The 24,773-nt window shown below is 31.9% G+C and overlaps 1 protein-coding gene across 1 annotated transcript in view; it reads right to left on the minus strand.

Moving 5' to 3' along the window:
* Positions 1 to 23,704, minus strand: part of LOC124536661 (phosphatidylinositol 3,4,5-trisphosphate 3-phosphatase and dual-specificity protein phosphatase PTEN) — a 55,837-nt gene extending 32,133 nt beyond the window's left edge. Inside the window, exon 1 of the mRNA XM_047113212.1 lies at positions 22,866 to 23,704. Within this exon, the coding sequence (XP_046969168.1) occupies positions 22,866 to 23,100 (235 nt within the window). The 5' untranslated portion in view covers positions 23,101 to 23,704. The remainder of the gene's footprint in view (positions 1 to 22,865) is intronic.
* Positions 23,705 to 24,773: the final 1,069 nt, after the last annotated feature.

Genomic DNA, 24,773 nt, shown 5'->3' on the forward strand with positions numbered 1-24,773 from the left:
GATTGGCATGACATGAAATGGCTATTATGAGACAAGTTTTCTGATTTCAAAAGCAACTTTTTAAGTAACGATAATCGTATTTCATAGATAACAACTAGCCATAACTGTCCAAATATACACTAAAAAACATCATAATGAAATATATTCAATTTGTTTTTGTCTATTTTATAAATATACAGTAACAGCTTAAATAGAGAAATATTTAATGAGAAACCAAAATTAACACCTTCTATATCACAAGGGCCAAAAAAGTGTGGTTTGAAGAAGAAGATCTTGGCTAAAAGAACAGCGCCAATAGTCTGTTGACAAGTATCGCTTATATTCAGAACCATCGAAGATATAAGTTGCCTCAACGCTCATCGACATATGAAAGAAGAAACTTTAAGGAGAAGAATTTTATAAATATTTCTAAGTTCATTACGGAGAGAACGAAACTGTAACTGAAACTGTAAACTATAACTGAATGGATGATATGATTGTTATTGGGTCACTTCGAATAATTTACAAAGCAGAACATTTAAAACACGAATAGGTCAAATATTAATGTATTTATTTTAGTTTTCAATCGCGCTATGCAGAGTTGATGGTTCAGTCATGAACACGTAGGTTCGTCGCCGTTAATTTAATTATTTTCGTAGAATCCTCGGTGTTTGCTCGGGGCGCCACTAAAAGGTAACTTGAGCGCTAAAACGAAAGTGACAAAAGCTTTTTAGTTATGCTAGAAACGCTGAGTGCTACTTAAATTTGTATTGCGTATTTGTATTCAGTGGTCCGACAACATTTGTTTAAGTAAACTCAGAGCGAGCTAATCTTGGGCATGTCTAACTACTATCATCTAAAACGGTGCTATTTACCTCGACGCTGCTTGAATAACAATGAATTTGTTTTCGCAAGATGCAATTTGCGAAGTCGACTTCAATTAAGGTACTCAATTATGTACTTGCACAGCTTAAACCGCTAAAGTAATGGCAGTTACACTTGCAGCTCAAGTAACATTACGTGATGTGGCAAAATATAGCGGAGGTTTCTTGAGAAATATTTCCATTCATACTATAAATTGTTTCTAAACAAAAACATAGTATATATGTAAAATAACGGTAGTATTATCTATCTAATAAGTATAATTATACAAGATTAATGAACATATCTCATAGCTTTTGTGACATTTGATGAGTAAATCATTCGTAAATTGGACGTGCTTTAGAGATGGCAACATCCAACTGCTGCCTGTCAACGCTGTACAAATCTTAAATCTCATCTCATATTACATCTCATTTAGAATAGTTAATGAAGATCTTATAATATTTAAGATGATTTATAATGATCGATTTAAGTTAATCATTCACCACTGATAGCTTTTATGACAGATGTTTAAATGAAACATTTAAAATGAGACGTCTTTAAAATTAATATTTGCCATCAACATAATTTGCTATCAAGAATTACAAAGTAAATCTTGTGATTTATAAATTTATTCCTTCATAAACCCAATTCAAACGGAATTACATTAATTTATATAGCGGTAATTAAACAAAAAGATATAATATTTTATCGAAATGATAAATTACTGATTAAATAAAATTAGTAGTTGCTAATAGTGAATCGTTCGCATACAAAGGAATTCACAATAGCAGACTTAAAAGGAAAGTGCAACAACCTAAAGAAATCCAATTACAATAAGCAAACTTCGCTGACTCACGTCAAACAAGCGGGGATTATCTGCAATTATGTAAAATGCCGATGCTATACACAATGCAATTTAATCATGTCACCCCGGGTGACCTACATACTTAATAAGTAACTTTTACTGCAGACTTTCGTCTGGACTCTGACCATGTGAATTAATGTTATGACTGACTTCGACTGGTACTATCTTTTGAACGTTCTACTTTCAAATAAATTTAATTTTCCAAGTCGTATTATTTATAATTTGACGACCTCCGTGGTCGAGTGGTGTGTACACCGGTTTTCATGGGTACGAAACTCCGAGGTCCTGGGTTCGATTCCCGGCTGAGTCGATGTAGATTACCACTAGTTTTCTATGTTGTCTTGGGTCTGGGTGTTTGTGGTACCGTCGTTACTTCTGATTTTCCATAACACAAGTGCTTTAGCTACTTACATTGGGGTCAGAGTAATGTATGTGATGTTGTCTCATATTTATTTATATTTATTTATAAATTCACAAATAAAAAAACAGGCTAAAAGCAGTATATTTTTCGGTCGTTATGCTAATATTATAACTACGTCGAATATTATGAAGAACTTTTGAATGCAAAAATATAAAATTAGTTATGACGATTATGTCTTGGATGTCACAAGGAATTAGTTAGTTTTTCTTTAAGTTGAAACTTAAAAGAAAATAGCGAAAACTCGAACTTGTTTTAATTTAACTTAAAACTTCCTATTCAGAAGACGATAATATCAACCCAATGAAATAGTTTATCCTGAAAATCTTGGCAGCGGACGAAAACGGTCTTAATTTTATTTGGGTGTTCAAATATTAAAATGTAATCTTGCCAAAAATCTTTAGTAGCGTGGATAGAACGTATATCTCCGTGAGATTTATAGGATAAAACTAAAATCCCCGTTCATTTTCTAAGACTGCGCAAAAAAAATTCTTGGTAAATAGTTATATAGATAATCTTGAAGGTTATATTGTTAAATATTTATATGCTGTTTTTTATATGATTTATAATTAGCAGAAAGACAAAAATAAGATATTCATTGCTTTTTTTTTCAAATGCCTAAAACTCATAAAGCGTAGAAAAAAAATTATACAAATTAATCTTTAATCAAAATTTTTAATATGTTTTTGCACAAAACTAGTTCTAGAGTTCTATCACACCCCAAAACTCGATAACGAAACGGTAGCAAAAACGAAACCTGATTCACCATAGCCCAAGGTGATATTATCATCGGATTAATAAAATCAAGCATTAGGTTATAGCTCCGTGAATCGAAACAGACTATAAAACTTAATTAAGAGTGAGCACAGCCCAGTTATGTAAATCGTTCATTGTTGCTAAGCGCGTTTAATTTCACTATTGAATAACGACCTTGAGATCGTTAAGTGTAGCTTTATTACAGAGTGCGATGCCCGTACCGCCGAGCTGTGTTGCCAAGTGCTTTAACTTTATTTTTCCTACAAGCATATTTGTACGAACGAGGTTCTTTTTATGTACATTTTCACCATACTTCGTACAATGTTAACCGATGAGGAATGAAAGTTGCTTACGAACTTTCATTACAATGTATGGTTCATCATCGTTTTATTTCACGTATGGTATGAAGTATTTATTCCCAATTTTGAGGGTAATCGTTTTAATGGTAACATTACTGAAAATACAGAATAACGAAGGTCTGCCAAATTGATATCTAAGTAAACACTTTTTGTATCCATTTATAGAATCAGGACTAATATTTTAGTTATAAAAGTATACGCCATGAGTTTACAACATCTGTAACTCATATCTCCGTCTCGAGTACTTACTGTCATTAATTGCCATAAAAATGAGACATTTATATAAATCGTAAATATCAATTTAACGTGCAATTGAAATGTTATATTCAAATGAGCCCAAAGAGTATATAAGTAATGAACATAATCCGCTAAATATTACAGTAAATAATTTATCTGGTACGACGATATTTGACATAAATTTCAAGAATGTCTTTTTTTAAGCTTAGTTCCAAAAACGACATTAGTTATTACCTCCCGCTGTACCACGTTGAAGATCGACCTTGGGTCGAAGCGTGGCCGTAGATTTAAAGAAGCTACAGATCACATAAGCCATAGCCATAGCCGTGGGAGATTAATTATTTATGAATTTCTGTACAACTGTGAATAAAATACTGAAAAGTACGTTAAGCTAAGTATGAATAGTAGTTTTTAATAGTAAGTCAAGTTAAGGAATGTCTAGTCTAGCTATTATGGGTATATTTTAGTAATCTATACATATAATAAAATTAGAGTGTCTGTTGGTAATATTAAAATGGCCCTTCTTTACTCAATGCCTATGTCTGTATACACGTACACGGTAGAAATACCAAAATAACATTTTTTACAATTTTTATCTGTCTGTCTGTCTGTTTGTTTGTTACAGCTAATCTCTGGAACGATTTTGACGGGACTTTCACTGGCAGATAACTGATATAGTAGGGAGTAACTTAGGCTACAATAATTATTATTTTTTTGTTATATTCAAAGGCGTACAAAGGCGCGGGCACAGCTAGTCTGTGAATAACATAATGTACGTTAAGCTAAGTATACGTGGTTTGTTTATTTGTTCGTGTGTACTTTTGATTATTAAGACAAGTTAACTAGACTCTCCTAGTCTCTTAGCAATCATAGGTATATTTTAGTTATCTACTATAAGCACTTGATCTTAATAATTCAAGCTTATTGACAAGCTGTAAGTCTTATTTAATCTAATCAAAATCGAAACGAGTAATTCGAACTAGGTAATGAAAACATACATCATTTCAAATCCAGAACAAACTATAACGTTATTTTTTTTTTTATTATTCTTTATTGCACAAAAACAAGTACAAAGGGCGGACTTAACGCTATAACAGCATTTTCTGCCAGCCAACCCAGAATAGTGTAGGAGAGTAGTCAGTAGGGTGTGCACAGAAGTTGAAGAAAATTTTAAAATATATACATAGCAATAGATGCCTATAATAATAATAAAATATTAATAAAAAAACGTTTTTCTTAACGAAAATCTGTTTTCATGGGCTCACATTTGCGAATCGTAAATCATTTTTATTACAACGTATGATACGCTTTACCGTTCACAAAAGTATAGTTTATTTTTTTTTTATAAATATCTACATACACGAATAGTCCACTTTTCTGTTCGCCTGTGATTACAATCCTTTAGTTGAGGATCGACGTAACCTCAAATGAGTTAAACCAGTTTTTTATATAAATAAATTATGCCACTCGCGGCAGTTACGATCCGCTCCAAGGTTTCAGAAGTTTGTACTATTTTAAACCATTAAGTATTGTGTAAAGACACTCTACTGCTAATGGACGGAGCAAAGAATTAATCATGTTGCCATGACAACGGAATTTAATATTCAAACATTTCGTTTTATAACTTCATTTCACATTTATACGTCGGGGGATACTTGAAGAGTTTTCCAATTATTGGGATACGAACTTATGCAATTTAGTTATTTTTATATGCAACTAGCTGTCCATAGCGTAGTAAGTAGTCATGTTTGTTGTCAAGGACAAACATAAAAATGAAATAAAAAAAGATTTTTTTCGTCAGGACATTTCTTACGCAGTAAGTAGTAAGTACTATATTCTATCTTCTATCTTTTTCTTACGCAGTAAAGCACTAATAAATGATAAGCAACATAGAGAACAAACAATAACTTTCGAATAATAAGACTCAAAATCGATCAATTATTTAACTTACTAATATTCTCGATGAATACTTACGTTTTCATTTCAATATCGTAAAATAGGGCAAGAGATATATATTTCAATTTTATTTTTAATTAAAAAGTTATATATCCATTCAGGTCTAGCGACGTGGAAGGATAACCATCATTAAATATATTAATTAAATAAAACATAAGCTAATTCGAAACAAATGTAATGCAAATTCAAAGCAAATTAATTAATTGAGGTCCGTGAGAACATAATTACGACTGTACACTGTAAACATTTATAACGTATTATACACGTGTAGGAAAAATAATAAATACGATCCTTTTTAGAGAATGTCACTAGAGCGACGACTTTTACGTTATCCGATTACGTTTTTGAAATCAACATTTTATTTTATAATACAAAAAAAATGTAATTCACACCCGTCGCTTCAACAGTCTTAAAGTCAGTGAAACTGCGAAGCATAAATACTTTTCTCATAAAGCATATTCTTTTGCTATGTGGCGTTCCTCATCTTCTGGTAAGTATATAATATTATGTTTTATTGTGGAACGAAAATCAAAACGTGCAAAGTACTATATGTAGTTGTCTATGTATTTCCCATTATTGACTAAAGCTATCAGCTATATCCATCGTGCTCTATTTCTTTTTAGTTTATATACAGGTATCCTGACGATATTTCTCTTAAATTACGGGAAAGAGATATTGTATATTACTAAGATCCACGTGGTCTATTTATATATTCCTTCTTCTTAATACAAAGCAAGTACAAAAGAAAATAAGGCGTAAGCGCCAAAATGGTACATTTCGTAAATGAGATTTACTAACTTAATCTTAAATCTCATTTCCCGAAAGCCTTATTTCGACGCTTTAGTCCGCACAGTGTATCTTATAAACATACACACTAGACATTTATAACTAAATTAAATGAGAGGTTCTTTGAGTTAAGTTAAAAAAAAAGCAACTAAAGCATCATAAACAAAAATTATACCAGATCATTTGGCGAGTTTGGTAACATATTTGTCACAAAAACAAGACTCTGAATATACGTTATTATGTATATGTACAGCTATTTATAATATAATTTTAGTTTTAATTTTAAAATCAAACTTAGACATCAGATAAAAACAAAAAAAAACCGTTACATAAAAACATGGCGCTTCATGGTTAATAATTATTATTTTAAAATTCATATTTTTTCGATCATAATCTCGCGTGTTTATATTTAGAAGTAACAAATATGATAACGTCTAAAATCATTAAAAATATTTTTACGATTACACTATATTTTAATTCGAATTTTAAAGATACTAAGTTTTTTTTTATTGAAATAAACTTTTTATTCAAATTTCTATTTATATGTTGAAAATATTTTATTAATCAGTTTATTACTTAAATGTTAATAATCGGTTTTAAGGTTTTAATTTTCTCTGCATGCGTGTAACCAAACATCTTAATTTAAAACGCACAGCTAATAATAATATTAAAACAAATCTCTACTTATATTATTTTGTAAATGATATAAACAGATCGTCATTACATCTATTCGTAATATTTTATTTACTATATGTTGTTGCCCACGGCTTTGCTCACGTTTTAGAGGTTGGGCGTCATTGACCTTCCTTGTGGTTCCAGCTTCATCAAAATCGGTTCAGTGGTTTGACCGTGAAGAACAATAAACAGACAGAGTGCTTTCGCATTTATAATATTACTATAGGATTAAACATTACAAAAAATAACACACAAACCGGAAACTAATACGAACGAAATCATGCAAAAACGAGTCTCCTACAATAATTAAGTAATTAAAATGAAATAGTCAAAGCTCGCTCCAGTACCGTTATTACCATAAAACCGATTTTCTAATAAGTAATCTACCCATATAAATTATAATAAAGAAGGACTTTCTCTTTCTAAACGACTGCAACGTAGATAGGGGGTAAAGCTTTTTCGTATAATCTATATAGAATATATAAACAAGTAGGAAACATAAGGCTCATGTTAAATAATATTCATTATAATAAAAGAGTTTGAAGTCTATCATAAATATCAAAACGAAGCACCGAAAAATACAAACGCATACAATTTGATCAGTAAATAAATAGATAAAAATATTTTCTAAAGTTTGTCCAGTACAATGTTATCTGCCTGTCTTTTCTTCGTGATGAAAAAACATTTTTTTTTTGTTTTAAATTTAATTTAAAAACAATCAATCGATGCATGTGGCCATTAGACGAACTATTGAGTCCATTCAAAGTTTCATCAAAATCTGTAGTCACGCCATCGACATAAAGTAATACCGAATGAAATCACAGTCAATTGAATATCGTTCGATTTTTATTATTTATTATTTTTTATTACACTTGTGTATATCTTACACGTCACAAAAACAAATTAACAAGTGCATCGCATTAGCTAAAATACAGCAAAGCGTTACAGTTTACTTGACCTTTAAGGACAGGACCCTAAGGACTACTTTCCTTAGGGTCGAACTCATACAACCTTACTCAATAAACGAGCTATTTAACATTTATATTATTTTCATCATCAAACCAGACGTTTTTAAGATTATCTTGTCCGATTATGCAAACGTAAAATACACTTTCAAATCTATCTAAGATTGGAGAATAATATATAACAATACTCACACAGTTCTTAACTATCAAAAACAAAACTGTAATATTCACACGAATAAGCTCGTATAGAGCATTTATCGAAGATTCATTATAACATAATTGATTAATGAATACTACTTATAACGTTAGATTATAAAATACTTTTTAATTAATTCGTATAATTAACATACAATATAAAAATCCCAATTAAACAATGTTAGTCAGCAAAATTAATATTAGTCATAGATATATGAATTACTCAGAATTATATTACAAACGAATTAGTAGGAGAGCTAGCGGTCACCTCGACACTACAACTACAGGCGCATTAGGCATTCAGTCTAGCTTCAATTTGAATATTACCTAATATTAATACAATGCTTAGTATTTAAGTGGACGAGTCAATATATATAATTATAAATAAATATGAGACAACAGCAACAACAACAGCCTGTAAATTCCCCCCCTCCTCTCCCTTTGAGGAGAAGGTTTGGAACATATTCCACCACGCTGTTTCAATGCGGGTTGGTGGAATGCACATGTGGCAGAATTCCTATGAAATTTGTCACATGCAGGTCTCCTCACGATGTTTTCCTCCACCGCTGAGCACGAGTTGAATTATGACAAATTAAGCACATGAAACAGTGGTGCTTGCCTGGGTTTGAACCCGCAATCATCGGCTATGATGCACGCGTTCTAACCACTGGACCATCTCGACTCTCTGGACCATCTCGACTCTCGACATGAGACAACATCACATACATTACTTCGAGTAATGTATATATATATATATATATGTGTGTAAATTATTACATAGGTCACAAGACGAACAAAACGTCCTTCTGATGGTAAGTTATCAACACCCAGTGACATCGACGTGGTAAGAAGTATTAACCATTCATTACATCTAAGGCACCACCAACCTTTAGAACTAAGGTGTTATGTCCCTTATGCCTGTCCTAAGTATTTTGTTGCTCTAAAAAATAAAAAAAATATAATACACGACTAACTTTTCATATACGATTTCGAATAAAGAGTATAATAGGAAAATCATACTCTGTTCGAATTTTAAATTCGTTTCAATCTCACCTGTATCCATGTTGAATGCGATATCAATTCACTGACCTGGCAAATATCAAAAATGTCTACCCGTCAAATGTCTAGATATAATTTCATAAAGTATGTCACAGAATATTCTGTTTTGTAAATGTCAACGTTCTAAGTGTATATTATTATTAAGGGTCACGTGACAGGTACATGTACATAATAGGTTGGGGAAAAAGTTTCTTTGTATATTATATGAAAATTCAAAAAGTTTTTTTTATAGTTTATTTACATTTGACTAAAGTATGTAGGTGCCATTTTGTTCCATAACTTTTTGCCATCTTGTTGGTAGTGACATGATTCCATTGCTGTAAAAATTTTGGGGCTTCTGATCGAAAAACTGCGACAAGTGGTTTTGGCAGTCCTCTCGTGATGTTAACCTGACACTGCCTAAGGAATTCTGCAGAGACCGAAACAGATGAAAATCTGAAGGTGCAAGGTCAGGACTATACGGCGGATGCATTAATACCTCCCAGCCAAACTCTCGTAATTTTTGTTGAGTGGCTAAAAATGTGTGAGGTCTAGCGTTGTCATGGTGAAAAACCACACCCCTTCTGTTGATCAATTCTGGCCGCTTTCTCTCAATTTCTTGCTTCAATCTCATCAATTGTTCGCAATACAGTTCTGAATCGATGGTCCTGCCGGGCGGTAACAGCTCATAATGAATGATGCCCTTCCAATCCCACCATACACACAGCATTACCTTGTTGCGAGTTAATCCGGGTTTTGCCACAGTCTGTGAAGCTTGACCGGCCTTTGACCACGATCTTTTTCGCACGTTCTTGTCGTATGTGATCCACTTTTCATCTCCAGTTATCAGCTTCTTCAAAAATGGTTCGGTTTCATTACGTCGTAATAAAGAATCACAAATGAGTATACGGTTCATTAGGTTTCTTTCAGTGAGTTCATGAGGCACCCATATATCGGGCTTTTTTGTGTACGCAGCTTTATTCAAATGAGTCAAAACCGTTTTGTGGTCAATTGCCAGTTATTCAGCTACATCGTAACTACTAATATGCCGATCTTGCTCCACTTTTTCAAAAATGGCATCAATTTTGTCCGTAACAGGGCGACCAGAGCGAGATGCATCTTTGATATCAAAATTTCCGGCTTGAAAACGCTTAAACCAAACTTGCGCTACTCTCACAGATACTGCATTAGGTCCATAAACATCACAAATTTTTTTCGCGGCTTGAGTTGCATTTTTACCTTTTTTATAGTAAAATTTTAAAATGTATCGAATTTCTTCTTTAGATTCACTCATTTTAACAACAACAAAAACAGATGAAAATCACACAAATTCCTAATTTGAATTTGGAAGTGCCTTCTTTAAAATTAAAACTTTTTAGTGATACAAATGGTATAGCCAAAGAGATTTTATTACAAGTTCATACATACTATATGCGAAAAGACTTTTTCCCCAACCTAATATATGAGTAATTATGCATTTATTTCAAGTTTTAAAAATGTAGAGTTTGTTTTAAATCATTTTCGAATTGAGTTATGATTGAAACCACACCTATCTATCTAATTAATACAGTAGTTTTTAATGATATATTGAAACATATGTTTCTTTTTACGTCAGGCTTAGCAAAAGTTTCTGCTAGCTCTCAGCGTACAAGTCTTTACTTTACAAGATTACGTGCGCCGAGCCAGACAGCATGGTGACCACACTGCGGTTTCATATCATTACTAAAGGACATACTTATACTTTCACAAAATTCTTTCAAAAACTTAGCATTGGAAACATTTTTAAACATTTAAATTTAAATTTAAAATAATTTTTTAAAACCGGTATAAAATTCAGTTGCAGATTTTACCTACATACAATTATGTTAAGTTAAATGAAACTTTATGAAAATGTATATAACTTAGATCCAAAATAGATAAATATATTAACTGCTAACCAAAAAAACATTTTCTCAATTTTTGACCGTCAGTCTGTCTGTTCGATAGTTCCGGCTAATCTCGGGAACGGCTGAACCGATTTTAACGGGACTTTCACTAACATACACCTAATGTCACAAAGAGCAACTTAGGCAACCAGTTTTTTTTTTAATTCAAACGCGATCAAAGTCACGAGCACAGCTAGTCTATAATAAATAAGAAGACATGATTTAAAATGCCTTTCAGATCAATAAAAAAAAAAAACAACTAAAGCAATATATACCTAATATAGATAATATTTATAGCAGACGATGCAGCGCGTTTCGGAGGTTTCAGTAAATATTATTATTACAAAGTTCGTTGCGCTTTGCAGATCCACTCGCTTGCAATTTAAATTATTGACATGACAAGCATGAATTTCAATTTCGTGTGCTTGTATTATTACACGATGATGGATTTCTGACCGACTTCGACTACGGTAGCCAATCCCAGGGGAAACTAGACAACTACGTAGGATATATTACTGTGCACAAGTGTGGGCGTAAACACAGGTGCATTCTCTGTTACCTGACTCGTAGGATCCGTCCGTAAATCCTACACGACCGGAGAGTTTAATAATCATAAATAACAATTTTGGAGTATGAGAAAACAAAACTTTAGTTGAAAATATATTTAAGTAATTATACGTAATAAAAAACGTGCAAGGAAAAAGTTGCAACCATACAAAGTTCACAAAATTTAGTTTAATGTAGTAATGTACTTTAGTTTAATCTTTATAATACATACATATATATAAAGTATGTAGGTATAACTTGATGCTAAGTATCGAAAGACAACACTTATAAATAAAAAAATATGTTGTAATACGAAGTTATTCCAACTGGTTATACATACTTATATAAAAGTAAATTTTATCATTATTATTTTCTAGCAGATTTTCTCTTAAGAAATATTTCTAAAAATCTTGATATTTCGTAAAGACCTACTAGAGATATCTGACCTATATCAGGTTGACATTGATGTCAATATATAACACATTTATAAAGATTACATAACATATTTATGTAGATACATATATGGGTAGGGATAACCTACAATACTTTCAATTCAAAACTTTTTCCAACGTCCATATACGGCGACGCGTTAAATATTACACGTACCACATTATGTTCGATTAAAATTTGGTACACGATATATCTCCTGCCATAACTGGCTGACAACCACACGGGACTTTAAACAATACTCTTGCCAAAAATCTGTGTTAAACTTATAAAGGCACGATGTATGTTACTACATTTATAATGCGGCCACCGGACAACTGAACCTCAGTTCAAAGTATTTTTATGATTAAAGTACAAAAAATCTCTTAGTACTTTTGACTATATTCCATAAGGATTAGATGTGCAACATTTCATCTTATTAGACGCTGTACTTTGTATTGAAGTATTTTGTTAAGTAACTATTAAGGTAACTTAATACGCATACATTTTTGAGTGTGTATTAAATTAATTGGAACGATATTATATTATTATTAATAATATATTAAAATGTAGTTTCATTGCACTATAGGCTATTTGACAATGCGAAAAATAATTTGTGAATTAAATTAAGTATTTGCTCCCGATTGGCCGGGCTTATGATGAAGTCACTTTGTTGTAAACCTTGCTTTTCTACTATATATAAAAATACAGCAAAGTGACGTCACCGACCCCATTGCAGCGCCATATTGTCCAAGTAGCGTTTTCGCGCGTTATTTAAATATGGAATTTTTAATATGATATTAACCTCTACTAAATAATATAAAATTGATTTTATAAACCAGTCAAGTAGCCTATTAAGGTATGACCATAAATTATTATATATGTAGTTAACGATAGGCAATATTCCCTGTTCATTAGAACACGTAAACCGTAACCAAAGATTGCGTGTTCAAATTCGGGCAAACGCCACTGGTTTTCTTGTATTTCTATCATACCATCTCGTACTTAGAGGCGAAGGAAACGTCGTAAGGGAAGCTGTAGGTGTGGATGAAAGTCTGAAACACGTGTGTGTTAAACATTGATACAGCGTGTTGCAAAAATAAGCCCAGCCTACACCGCCAGTTAATATAATTAGGGGAATATAAAAACTCTATGATATGTATATTCTTTTTTTTTATTCAGATAACAAGTGATTATAAACTGGAAACAAGGCACCGTTTAAATCTACAGCAGAACCGTAAAAAACAGCCAGTTCGTATTCACAGATAAAAAATATTTAAAGCCGTTCTAAATTGATTTTCCAACTTCGTAATGTAGGAATGCAAGTCGAGTCGAAAATTAATATATTGGTTCAGTACAAATACTTCATTTATGACTGCGAGGAATTTTAAATAAATTCATATATAGAATATAAACAAATAACTGTAAAATAAATATTATACGTAAGAGTGATTCACGATTACAAATACCGATTGGGTTTTGTACAAATACGTTAGGAAACATTCATATTATGTCGACGCTATGACGTAGGCAGTGTTTCATAAATACTAACAAATAAAGGTACAACTTTTAGGTTAAGTAAGTCTTACAAATGACCAGTTATATTCACTGTATTATTGTGTTCGGATTTAAGTAAGCAAGGTAAATAGATAAGACATAATATGTTAGCTCCCAAGGTTGGCAGCGCATTGACGATGTTAAGGACCGTTAATATTTCTCAAGTCCCTATGTCTATGGGTAGTGGCTACCACTTACCATCATGTGATCGATTTCCTATTTGGTGTACCTTGTACTACTGCTTTCTTAATTATATATTGGTAAATAAATATACATATGTCAGATTCCGAACAAGACGAATTTAATCCTATATTGCTCACTCCGAATCCTGCGATTAAGACTCACGTTCTATCTACTTGACCACATTTGGTACATACATAATATTTTAAAAAGGATCTTTCTACATAACCTACTGAACCCTAAAAATCGCCTGTAAAAATGTAATTATTAAACAAATAATCTGTATAAGGTCATTCGTTGGATGTCACGACTACGGTTTTGTAATCTCGGCTACGAGCGAGGTACAGCACACTAAACTAGTTTCCGACCGCGGTGATTGCTCGCGACGATTTCGAAACATCTCTCTCTAGGATTCTCTTACTATTTATTTGTTAAGCTATAATCCGCTCGCTTCGATAGACGTTAATTAAAAAAATATAAAACCTTTTTTATTAAAAAAAAAATTATGTAATTGGTTTCTTCAAATTTCATTCGAATTCGTCCAGTCGAGCTATGTAATGTACGATTGAGTAATCAACACACAAATATATAATTTCTTATATTACGATACTCATGTTTATAGTACTTTTACTTCATTCATTCATGTAAAATAATATCAATAACATTAAAGTCTTAAATAAGAATGTACAAGTTGAGAACCCATATTTACCTAGGTACCGAATTAGTTAATATTGGCATTAATAGGTAATATCTAATGCACATTGAATTCAATACCAGAGTCATCTTAAATACGTCCATACATATTGAATAATCCCATAAAAGTATAAGTAAATAAAGGCATAATATGTATTAGAATAATTTTTAATAAAAATTACTTAATCGAAACTTCAATATATTTGAATATTAACAATAACTAAACCTTTTTGCTTCAATAAAGTTTACAGATCTTTATCGATTTACTATCAATCTATTAAAATCTAAACTACATACGTAAGACACAATATCTGTATGTAAAATTTCTCAAGAGGTTTTTATTTAAAATGACTATGGTCCGCGTACATGTCGCAGATGCACAGAAAGGAACAAGCACTTAAACAGGTTTTACAATAAGGTGGCTTCCGGACGCTAGTTGATTTCTGATGACGTCATTTAGCCTACGAAACGAGGCACTTGTACGAATGTAACGAAATACACATTTTTTTTGTAACTAACCAGCATTCAAAATGGGTAAAGGCCTTTCCTGAACCTTCTTCCTTCCACTTAGGATTATTGGAGACATGTATAGTTTATTCCTACCGCATAAGGAGCAAAGTCATAAAACGACTTTGACAAATGAAACAATATTGATGCAATATCAGATCTTTAATAATCTGTATGTAGTATTCGTATTAAAATGGATATAATTATTTAAGTAGTGTGTTAATGAAAATGCTTTAATTTTTATGTGTGTTTCCTTTACCTTAAGGTTGCCTGGAAGAGATCGCTGTTTAAGCGATTAGGCTTGTGCATCTTTTTATACGAGACTAAACGATGTGTTTACTGGTGTACAAGAAAGAGTACTTTATTTTATTTTTTTTATGATGGTCCAGTGGTTAGAACGCGTGCATCTTAACCGATGATTGCGGGTTCAAATGTAGGCAAGCACCGCTGATTCATGTGCTTAATTTGTCTTTATTATTCATCTCGTGCTCAGTGGTGAAGGAAAACAACGTGAGGAAACCTGCATGTTACAAATTTCATAGAAATTCTGCCACATGTGTATTCCACCAACCCGCGTTGGAACAGCGTGGTGGAATATGTTCCAAAAACTTTCTCCTCCAAGAGAGAGGAGAAGGAGGAGGCCTTTAGCCCAGCAGTGGGAATTTACAGGCTGTGGTTGGTTGATTTTATTTTATATAGCAGAGATGTAAGTTACATGGAATACGTAAATTTATGATTTGGTTAACTTTATTTCGTTTTCGATTGTAATACACTATAGTTAAATGTGGTAGCTGAATGCTATTCGATACATATCGATTTCACAATGATGTTATCCTTCACCGGCGCGCAAGAGATGAATTATAAACAAATTAAATAAAAATCCGTGATGCTTGCCGATTTGAACACGTGATAATCCATTATGACACCTCTCCACTAAGTCGATCGGCCTCGATCGTCTAGTCCGAGGTTGAGACAGTCGTCAGATTGTTTGATTGAACGCAAAGTATCACAAGTAAGTACAGCAAATTGTCGTGCCCGATCGGCTAGGTGTGGAAGGACCTTTAAGGTTTATCTATTAACTCCATTCGCCTTGGGTATATACTACTTACTTGCTATACTTGTAGCATACTAATACCCAGTTTTAAGAATTCAATGAAATTTACTATACGTTACAAACTATAGCCCCAAGGGAAGACATTAGACCATTAAACGCGAGTAAATTTGGGGGCAATAACTGGTACCCTATACGTTTTACTTTTCCCTATTCTAATGGGCAGCGAAGCCGAAGGATAACAGCTAGTTAATAAATAACAAAATAATTTGTCAAAATTAGCATTTTAGTTAAGGAGGCGGAGGTTGCGCTAACATACTAAGCAAACGCATTACCCCCATTGACCCCCTAACAGTCGAGTAAGTAGCAAAAAAAAAACAGAATCGATTATCTACTGGTTACACGTGCAACGTTATTATTTACGATGCTTTGTCATTTCCTAAGACACAATTATTTAAATGAATATAGACGCAGATTTCATTAGCATATTTAAAATATATATTATTAGACGAGATTTTATATAAAGGCGGAGACAAAAGAGAGAGCCATTAGAATCTGTTTACTTTCAATAATATACTTATCTCCTCATCATCAAGATCCACATTGGAGGATTGGTAGACTTAAGCCAAACCAATATATCATGACACCAAGAGTTAAAGAGTACGCGTGGGCAGTTATGGCTACTAATGATTGGTATATATTTATATTAATATTATTAACTTAATATATTATTATATTAAGTTACGCTTTCACGGCCAAAGTACTGAACAGAATTCGGTGAAATTTTGTATCGAACAAGGTTAAACAACAAGGAAGGGCATTGCCTTTTTTATACCTAAAACCTGAACGTCCCTCACCCCAATCCAACGCGTGGGTAACGCCGCGGGCAAAAGTAGTAATCATTATCATTACATAGTATAAAACAAAGTGGCTTACCACCGTCTGTCCCTATGTTTGCTTATATCTTTAAAAGTACGTGTATAATATAAGAGAAGAAACAAGAAAAAATTGTTAGTGTATTTAGTACCAGCATTGCAGCCGTGCGAAGCCGGGGCTAGTTTATATTATAAAATAAAACACTTCTTCATAATAATAGCGTGTATATTACTTGATCTACCGCGTTGGTTAATGGTTAGACAACTGGACATTTTCATCATACAGTCAAAAGATAGTATTATCTCGAACACGATATGAGTAAAACACATAAAGATGACCACTGCTTATATAAATTAAAAAGTAAAATTTAAAAGATTATAGTCTAAAAGAAATTAAGATTAATATCAAGAAATAATAAAATAAGAATTTTATAAGAAAGTCTTATTTCAAGCGTATAGTTAGTTTTTATGATCCTAACAATTATACGTTATCACATATAGATAAGCTTTATTTAAAATATTTTTTTCTTAATAGTCTTTACTTTTTCTAATTTTTTTTTTATTTCTTTATCAATAAATCTATTTAGTCTATCCATATAGTCTAGCTTATAATTTCCTACACATCAATAAATATGAAGTATTAATGGTAACCTTATATATAATCATATCATTTGTTAGTATAATTTGTAGTTAGAAAATTTAAAAAAAAATCCAATAATTTATTTTAATAATATGAAACCGTATTCGAGTTACGTATGAGAATATGTCATGCATCATTAACATCAGTGGTCAAAATACAATCAATCATCCACAATGCAAGCAGAAATTACTAATTACGATCATCTAGGTATTAGGTATTAAGCTCTAGAACATAATAATACGATAATTTAAAATGAACAAAAAAAATTCAAAATATTACTTTATTCAAGTAAGTTTTACAAGCACTTTTGAATCGTCATTTAACAACTATTTTAAGTGAAGTTACCATCAGTTCCGAAAGTAGATTCTACCGAGAGGAACTGCAATAAACTCAGTTGTTACTCTTTTTAATAAAATAACTTAATAAATTATTTTCTGGCCTGGGTGGTACCGTAGTTACTTCTGATTTTCCATACCACAAGTGCTTTAGCTACTTACATTGGTATCCAAGTAATGTATCTGATGTTGTCCAATATTTATATTATTTATTTTGTTACAGAACCCCGATAAAATTTTAAAATGAAGGGGCGCCTTAGTCAGAGAAAAGATCTTTACTTGGTAAAAGCTTATTATTACTACATTCTGTGCAAACTTACATTGTTATCATTTGTGATCGCGTTTATTAAACTAAAGTATTTTATTAAATTTATCGACTATTATACTACAGAATAATCTACATTGCAAATCCGTTTGCGTTTCGATCTTCTCGAAACATCCCAAAAAACGATTTCACATTTATTTTTGTAACATTATAAAATTTAAAGAATATATAAATGACTATGATAAAATATATTTTTAACGCCCAAGCGAAAGTAGACACCGTGCTGATCGAATTAATGAAAAAAAAAAAAACTTTAGTTTATGGAATTTATACGCCAGAGAGAACTCAAGAGGTTACGTCTTCGGCTTTGCTTTCGATCGCGTTTTAAAATATTTTTCCGTAATCGAATTACATTTAGGTATTTTGACAATAAATCTCTGTGACTCGTATTATCCTTAAACGTTTTTCTAGAACTAAATCAAAACGCGGCTTATTTGTTACAAATTTAATGAGTCAAAATTATATGAAAACAAGGAAGTTATTAATTAGGACATGGTTCCTCAAAATAAGTTTCATTTTATAATCACAATTAATAGAACAAATGAAAAACGTTTCGACAATAATTTACATGACATAAAATTGAAGTATGTATTTATATTATATTTTAAACAACGTTACTATCACTACATATTATTAAACAAAGTCGCTTTCTCTGTCCCTATATTCCTATGTATGTTTAATCTGTAATACTACGCAACGGATTTTGATGCGTTTTTTTTTTAATAGATAGAGTGATTTGAGACAAAGGTTATTGTGTTTAATACATGAACAATATAATAAAGAAACACTGATAATTTTAGAAGTTTGTAATGTAATGTCTTAAATAAACAAATTCTGTAGTAGGTATATTTAGTATCAGTATTGCACCCATGCGAAGCCAGGGCGGGTCGCTAGTTAAGAATAAATAATAGCAACACCGGCACTCGAGACTTATTTATACGTAGGTACAATTGTTTGAAACAATCACGCGCTCAATTCGTTACGAGCTTTATAAAAACGCAATCATATCAATAATGATAATACATATTAAATCGTAAATTTCGCTACCCGTGCACGCGGGTGAATGAACTATTCAACTGATAAAATTGTCAGTGCACTTTATAAAACATCTAAACCGGAGACCTGATTGAGAACTAGATATACAAACATTGTATTGTTTTTATTTCTACGACATATGTAAAAAGGAACAGATTATATCAAACATTTTTAGAAACGAAAGCTAAATCAATAGAGCACTGATTTGTGAACATAATTATTTTTATAATAAATGGAAATTGTATTATAATTATGTTACTGTTTATATATCAATAATTAATTAATATGTATATAGAAGAACATAAAATTAATGCTTGGCACGTCTCTAGTCTAAATTTAAAGCGAGTGAAACCGCGGATCACAGCTACTTATATAACATGCTATACTAAAACCTTCTTCGAAACACTGCTTCTGGTATAAGTTTAATGTTTATTGACTTTGTCGTTTTTATCGAGTTATTAGAAAAAAACTTATTTGTAAATGTAAAAAGTTTAGATAATCTAATAATGTTTAAGTACTGTTTTGTATCTGTTGATTTTATTTTTGTTTATTAGTATCAACTACCAAAGATCTACAGATTTCGAAATTCAACGCCCAATTCAATCGTGCAGTAATAAAATCGATCTGTGTTACCAAGCGAAATTCAATACATGCAACTATTGCTTCAACCACTAAAGGATGCGAGTATCAATTAATAAATACTTAGTAATCAATATAACAAATAAACTTAAGTTAATGTTTCAAATTTTAATATCAAATTGAAAGATTTTTTTAGCAAATTAGTTTCCCTGATTGCCTCAATAGCAGCAAAAAATACTTCAACGAATTTTAAGAAATGAGGTTTCATGAAATTCCTAGCACTATTTCACGTCAACAGAATACTAATATGGCGGACGTTAATAGTCGCATTTTAATTACATTGCATATAAATTGTTACATTTCGTATACTTTTGCGATATGCAACACTCTTTCGTAGTTTTATCACTTTATTGTAAGATCTTTGTAATATTAAAAAAAAAAATACATAAACCATATTTAGTCATTTAATTTATAAACTTATTTGATCTGTTTAACTCAAAGTTATTCTAATCACGTGATATAATCTATTGTTAATTATAGATTGTTTAAAAATATACTTTTAGAAAGTTTGAAATAAAACTGTGTGTTTTTATTAAATATTAATAAAACACGAAATAGATTTTATATGTAAAATAATTATAAGCTGCATATAAATTTCTCAGATAGCCAAGTTAAAGCTTGGTACCTACTTTTTTAAAATGTATATTTTTTCAAGGTTTATTTCCACATGCAGTAATGAGCTATCATTTAATGTGTAACTACATTATAAACTTTGGAATCTAATAAAATACTGATTTCATTATATTTTAGTTATATATCCTGTATTTTCACTAGCCCCATGTAATTTTTACATAACTTTTTTTTAAAATATTAATGAAATTATTAAATAAAAAAAGAAAGAGTATATAATGTCCAATTTTATAATGTAGAAGACATTAAAAACTGAAAAACCATAATATTAATTAGCCACTTGCTAACTATATATATTATTTTATAACAGGTGTGTTTCATGACCATGAGAGAAACTTTTAAACCGGAGCTGCAACCAGGAGTCTAGAAAGCCTAACACAGGATAAGACATACCAGGCCATAAGATACAACAGTTTTATTTTAACACAATATCTAGAAATATACTGCAAAGCTCAAGAAATACTATACATAGCTGTTTGCTTGACAGAATTTGGAAACTTACTTTTTTGCAAATCTATTGTGTTTTTCTATTGTGGTTTTATTTTCTAAATGACCTCCCTCAAACTATACCCTGGTTGAAACCATACACAAGATAGTAGCTAAAAACAGCTATTACAAATAAGTATCCTAAGACAATTTGTAAATGAAATTAGAACATATTTCATATTATTGTTAAATATTACAATTTTAAATCTCGGCAATACAAATATGCTAATAGCTCTTTGGGTCATTGTGATAAAATTAAATTACCTTATTATATAAATAGTCCTGTCATCTTGAGGAAATAAATGAAACACAATAAATTTAATATCGAAAACTTGCTAATGGTTGTGGTATTTAGGATCAACTTTACTATTATAGATAAATAACTCACTATACTATAATAACTCTATGTACAATAATGTAACTGTTAGTTAGTCTATTTTAATTATTTTTGATACTATTATAGTAGCATCGAAATGTTTAATCACATCTATACAAATACTTAATGATAATAATTTCTTTCAATGAAGTTACTTATTCAAAATATTTTAATTAATGCAGCAGGACATGTGTTTTTAATGTAACTATACCTTTAAATATTTCTTGTCCTTGCCTTTTCTAATAATGATTTGAACTATACTATTATATTTGATATACCAGCAGATTTATTTAGTTATAATTGTTTTCATTTTATTCATTTAAGAACATAGAAGTAATAAATGAAGTCTTAGTAACATTGAGTGTTCTTTTTATTCCCATTCTTATAGTTAATTTAATAAATTACATAGATTTTATAAAAGACTAGTTATTGCCTGGGGCATTGCTTGGTTTTTTGGGGTTGGTTGTTAGGTATTGGGTATAAAAAAGGCTATGTTCTTCCTTAGAGTTCAAGTATCGTAACAAATTTTGTTACATTTGGTTCACTAGTTTGGCCGTGAAAGAATTTCTACAGATAAGTATTGATGTGAAAGAACATACATGTCTTAGCCTATATATTATTTTTGAGCCATGAATTACAGGCATTTTTCATTACTAATACTCTTAGCCTAAGCACATTGGGATTGCCATTGATTCTTAAATATTATACTGAGTTCAATGTAACCTGGCTAAATTAAAAAGCGAATTGCTAATAAATGTATAATGAACAATTATTAAAGCTTTAGTTGTATCTTCAAATGAAATGGGTAATACCTTATAACTTTAATTACTAAATTCTTATGGCAATGAAAAAATATATTTGCACTATAGGCCTTTTACCAAAAATAAACAAGAAACAGTATGTAAGAGTCAAAGGTGTTTAAGAGAAAGTAACATGGCATTCAGAAAACTTTCAAACTAACAATGGTACTATTCTGACATTGATCGGCCCCAAGGCCTACCTTAAATTTACACAAGAGTACTAAATGATGCTTATCTTTAGGTTACCACAAAGATAATCAGATAACAGTAACTGCATGTGTCCTGTTATAGATATATAGGTTATGAGTTGTTGCTATGCCAGATATCACTAGGATATATGTCTATGTACATATAGTTATCAAGGTTTATATCTGTAGTAGAGTTTCTTTTTGTGTTATTTAAGTTTAGTTTCTATATAATGTGTATTCAAATGCCATTAAGGCACCATTGTAACCTTAATACAACTGGTCTGTCCACTTTCTTGAATGTTTACACCCGAATATTGCAATGCAAATTGATTATTTTGATACCTATTCGCGTTATAACCTCTAATACGTAAAACTGTTGATATTAATAAAACACAGGTTATAGACTTTATGATCTCGTACGGCGAAAGGGCTATACGAATATCTTTTTAAATAGATATGGATAGGATTATGATGTCCCCGAACTTATAGAACGACAACACTTACCATGTCGAGGAACTAAATACCACAAACCTCACACATCACTCACAAAAAGGATACATGCTAAGTCCAAATTGAAGCCGTCCTTTACATATCGTTTTCGACGCCTGCTCACTATACCCTTGATAGGGTTGGTCATTTTGATGTTGGAAATGGAGTTTGCCATGGCTGGCAGGTGGACGCGCCGCGGTAGCAACTCTGCCGCCGCGCCCTTAGCGGGCCCGCCCGCTCCTGGCACCCAACGCTTTTCGGGTGCCTTTCGCTCGCGGCGCCGGCAGCTCACGCAAATACCCATAAAACCTCCGGCGCTCGCATGAGGCCGGCGGAGCGCGAGCGGACGCCGCGACTGCCCGATCAGCTCGCGCCCGCCATGCCTCCCCACACAGCCTACCCGGCCCGCCGGTCTGCTGAGTCCTCGCTGTGACCGTTCTGCTCTCCCCGGACACTCCACACACTCCGCACCGCACCGAGGCCACCCGAACGCACCAGTCACACATATAGCATACTCCACGCCCGCCACCGATGCACGCACTGTCGCTACGCGAGCGATGCCACAATTTATCTCGCACGAATGGCGTCCATCCTGTGTTAGCACTAGATCCTAGAACACGACCGACGAGAAACAGTTGCACAAGAAAGAAAGATGGTTATGAATTGATGGCTGAAAGTCTAAACGCCGTCCCGTTCGCACATTAAACGTGCATACTTATCAGACAGAGATAAAACACAACCTTAATTTCTAGTAGTGGCTAGCTAGCTCTCTTTGTTCATTGCAGCTTTCAATTTCATTCGGAAGGTGTCGCGACGATAGAATACTTTAGCGCCACTATTCAAATTGAATGCATAAATGCAATATTTTTAATTTTAGTTATAATTTTCAATTATAAAAACTGAATATCATACTTGTAATAATAAGGTTAACACAATAATTTAATTCAGACTATGAGTTTATGCAGTTTAATAAGGCAATAATCATCCATTTAGAAAATGCATGTGGTATTTCATCTGTTACATAGATGGCGTTAGCTGCAGCTTTACTTAAGGTGCGTTCAAAATTAGTAATTTTTTAAATCGGTTGTTAGAATGTGATTTAAAATAAAATTATTTTAAATCATTTCGTGTTTGTTATTAAATAATCCTGTTATTTACTGACGTCGCAAAATTGTAGCCGAAAGAAATATAAAATTATAAACAAAATTAACAGAGTGCTACCACTTTGAAAAGTAAAATGAGTAGCTTGAATTATTTGTAGGTCAATTGAGATAAGTTATGATGATGTTATAGATATATTATATGTTAAAAACAAATACATAATGATTGTATTTAAAATCTCGAGACAAAATCAACTTCTAACTTTCAAACGTGCATTTGGTATTTTTCAAGAAGAATCTCAAATATCATCCATTAAGTGATTTTAGCCGTAGTCTATAGTTAATAAAAATGAGAGAAAAACATACATATTAAAATTCGTTTTTGCACTTTAACCTACTGGTAAAACTTCAGTTAGTATGACACATAATTCCTCAGTCCTCTTCAGGGCTCCCTTAATCTTCCTTGTCTGCCCAAAAAAAACAGACTTTTTACGGTTATATTTATCGTATGGTCAGTTGTTAAACTGCACTTGAATACCACAGAATGAGTATAAAAGAAAAAAGAATGTATGTGTGAAACCTTTCAAATCTCAATTGATAATACAGGCCAAGCATATTTGTGCCACAAATATGATTTGCGTTTACTTACTCGTACCCATCGCTCAAGGTTCCTTGTCTTTTGTTAAGTTTTGAATGTGAAATTTTAGGTACACAGAGAAATTTATGATCAGATGGTCACATTAACGTATTTTTAAAGAGGTTTAGGTTATCGTTAGGCAAAACGTACTGCCTGTTTTTCTTTAACTATTATGTTTGTTCCTACAGCTGATGGCTTCGAGTATTAATACTATCTTTATTTGAAATTTGGAAATATAAA

Source organism: Vanessa cardui, chromosome 17 (assembly GCF_905220365.1).
Source record: "Vanessa cardui chromosome 17, ilVanCard2.1, whole genome shotgun sequence".
In the NCBI taxonomy this organism is placed as follows: domain Eukaryota; kingdom Metazoa; phylum Arthropoda; class Insecta; order Lepidoptera; family Nymphalidae; genus Vanessa; species Vanessa cardui.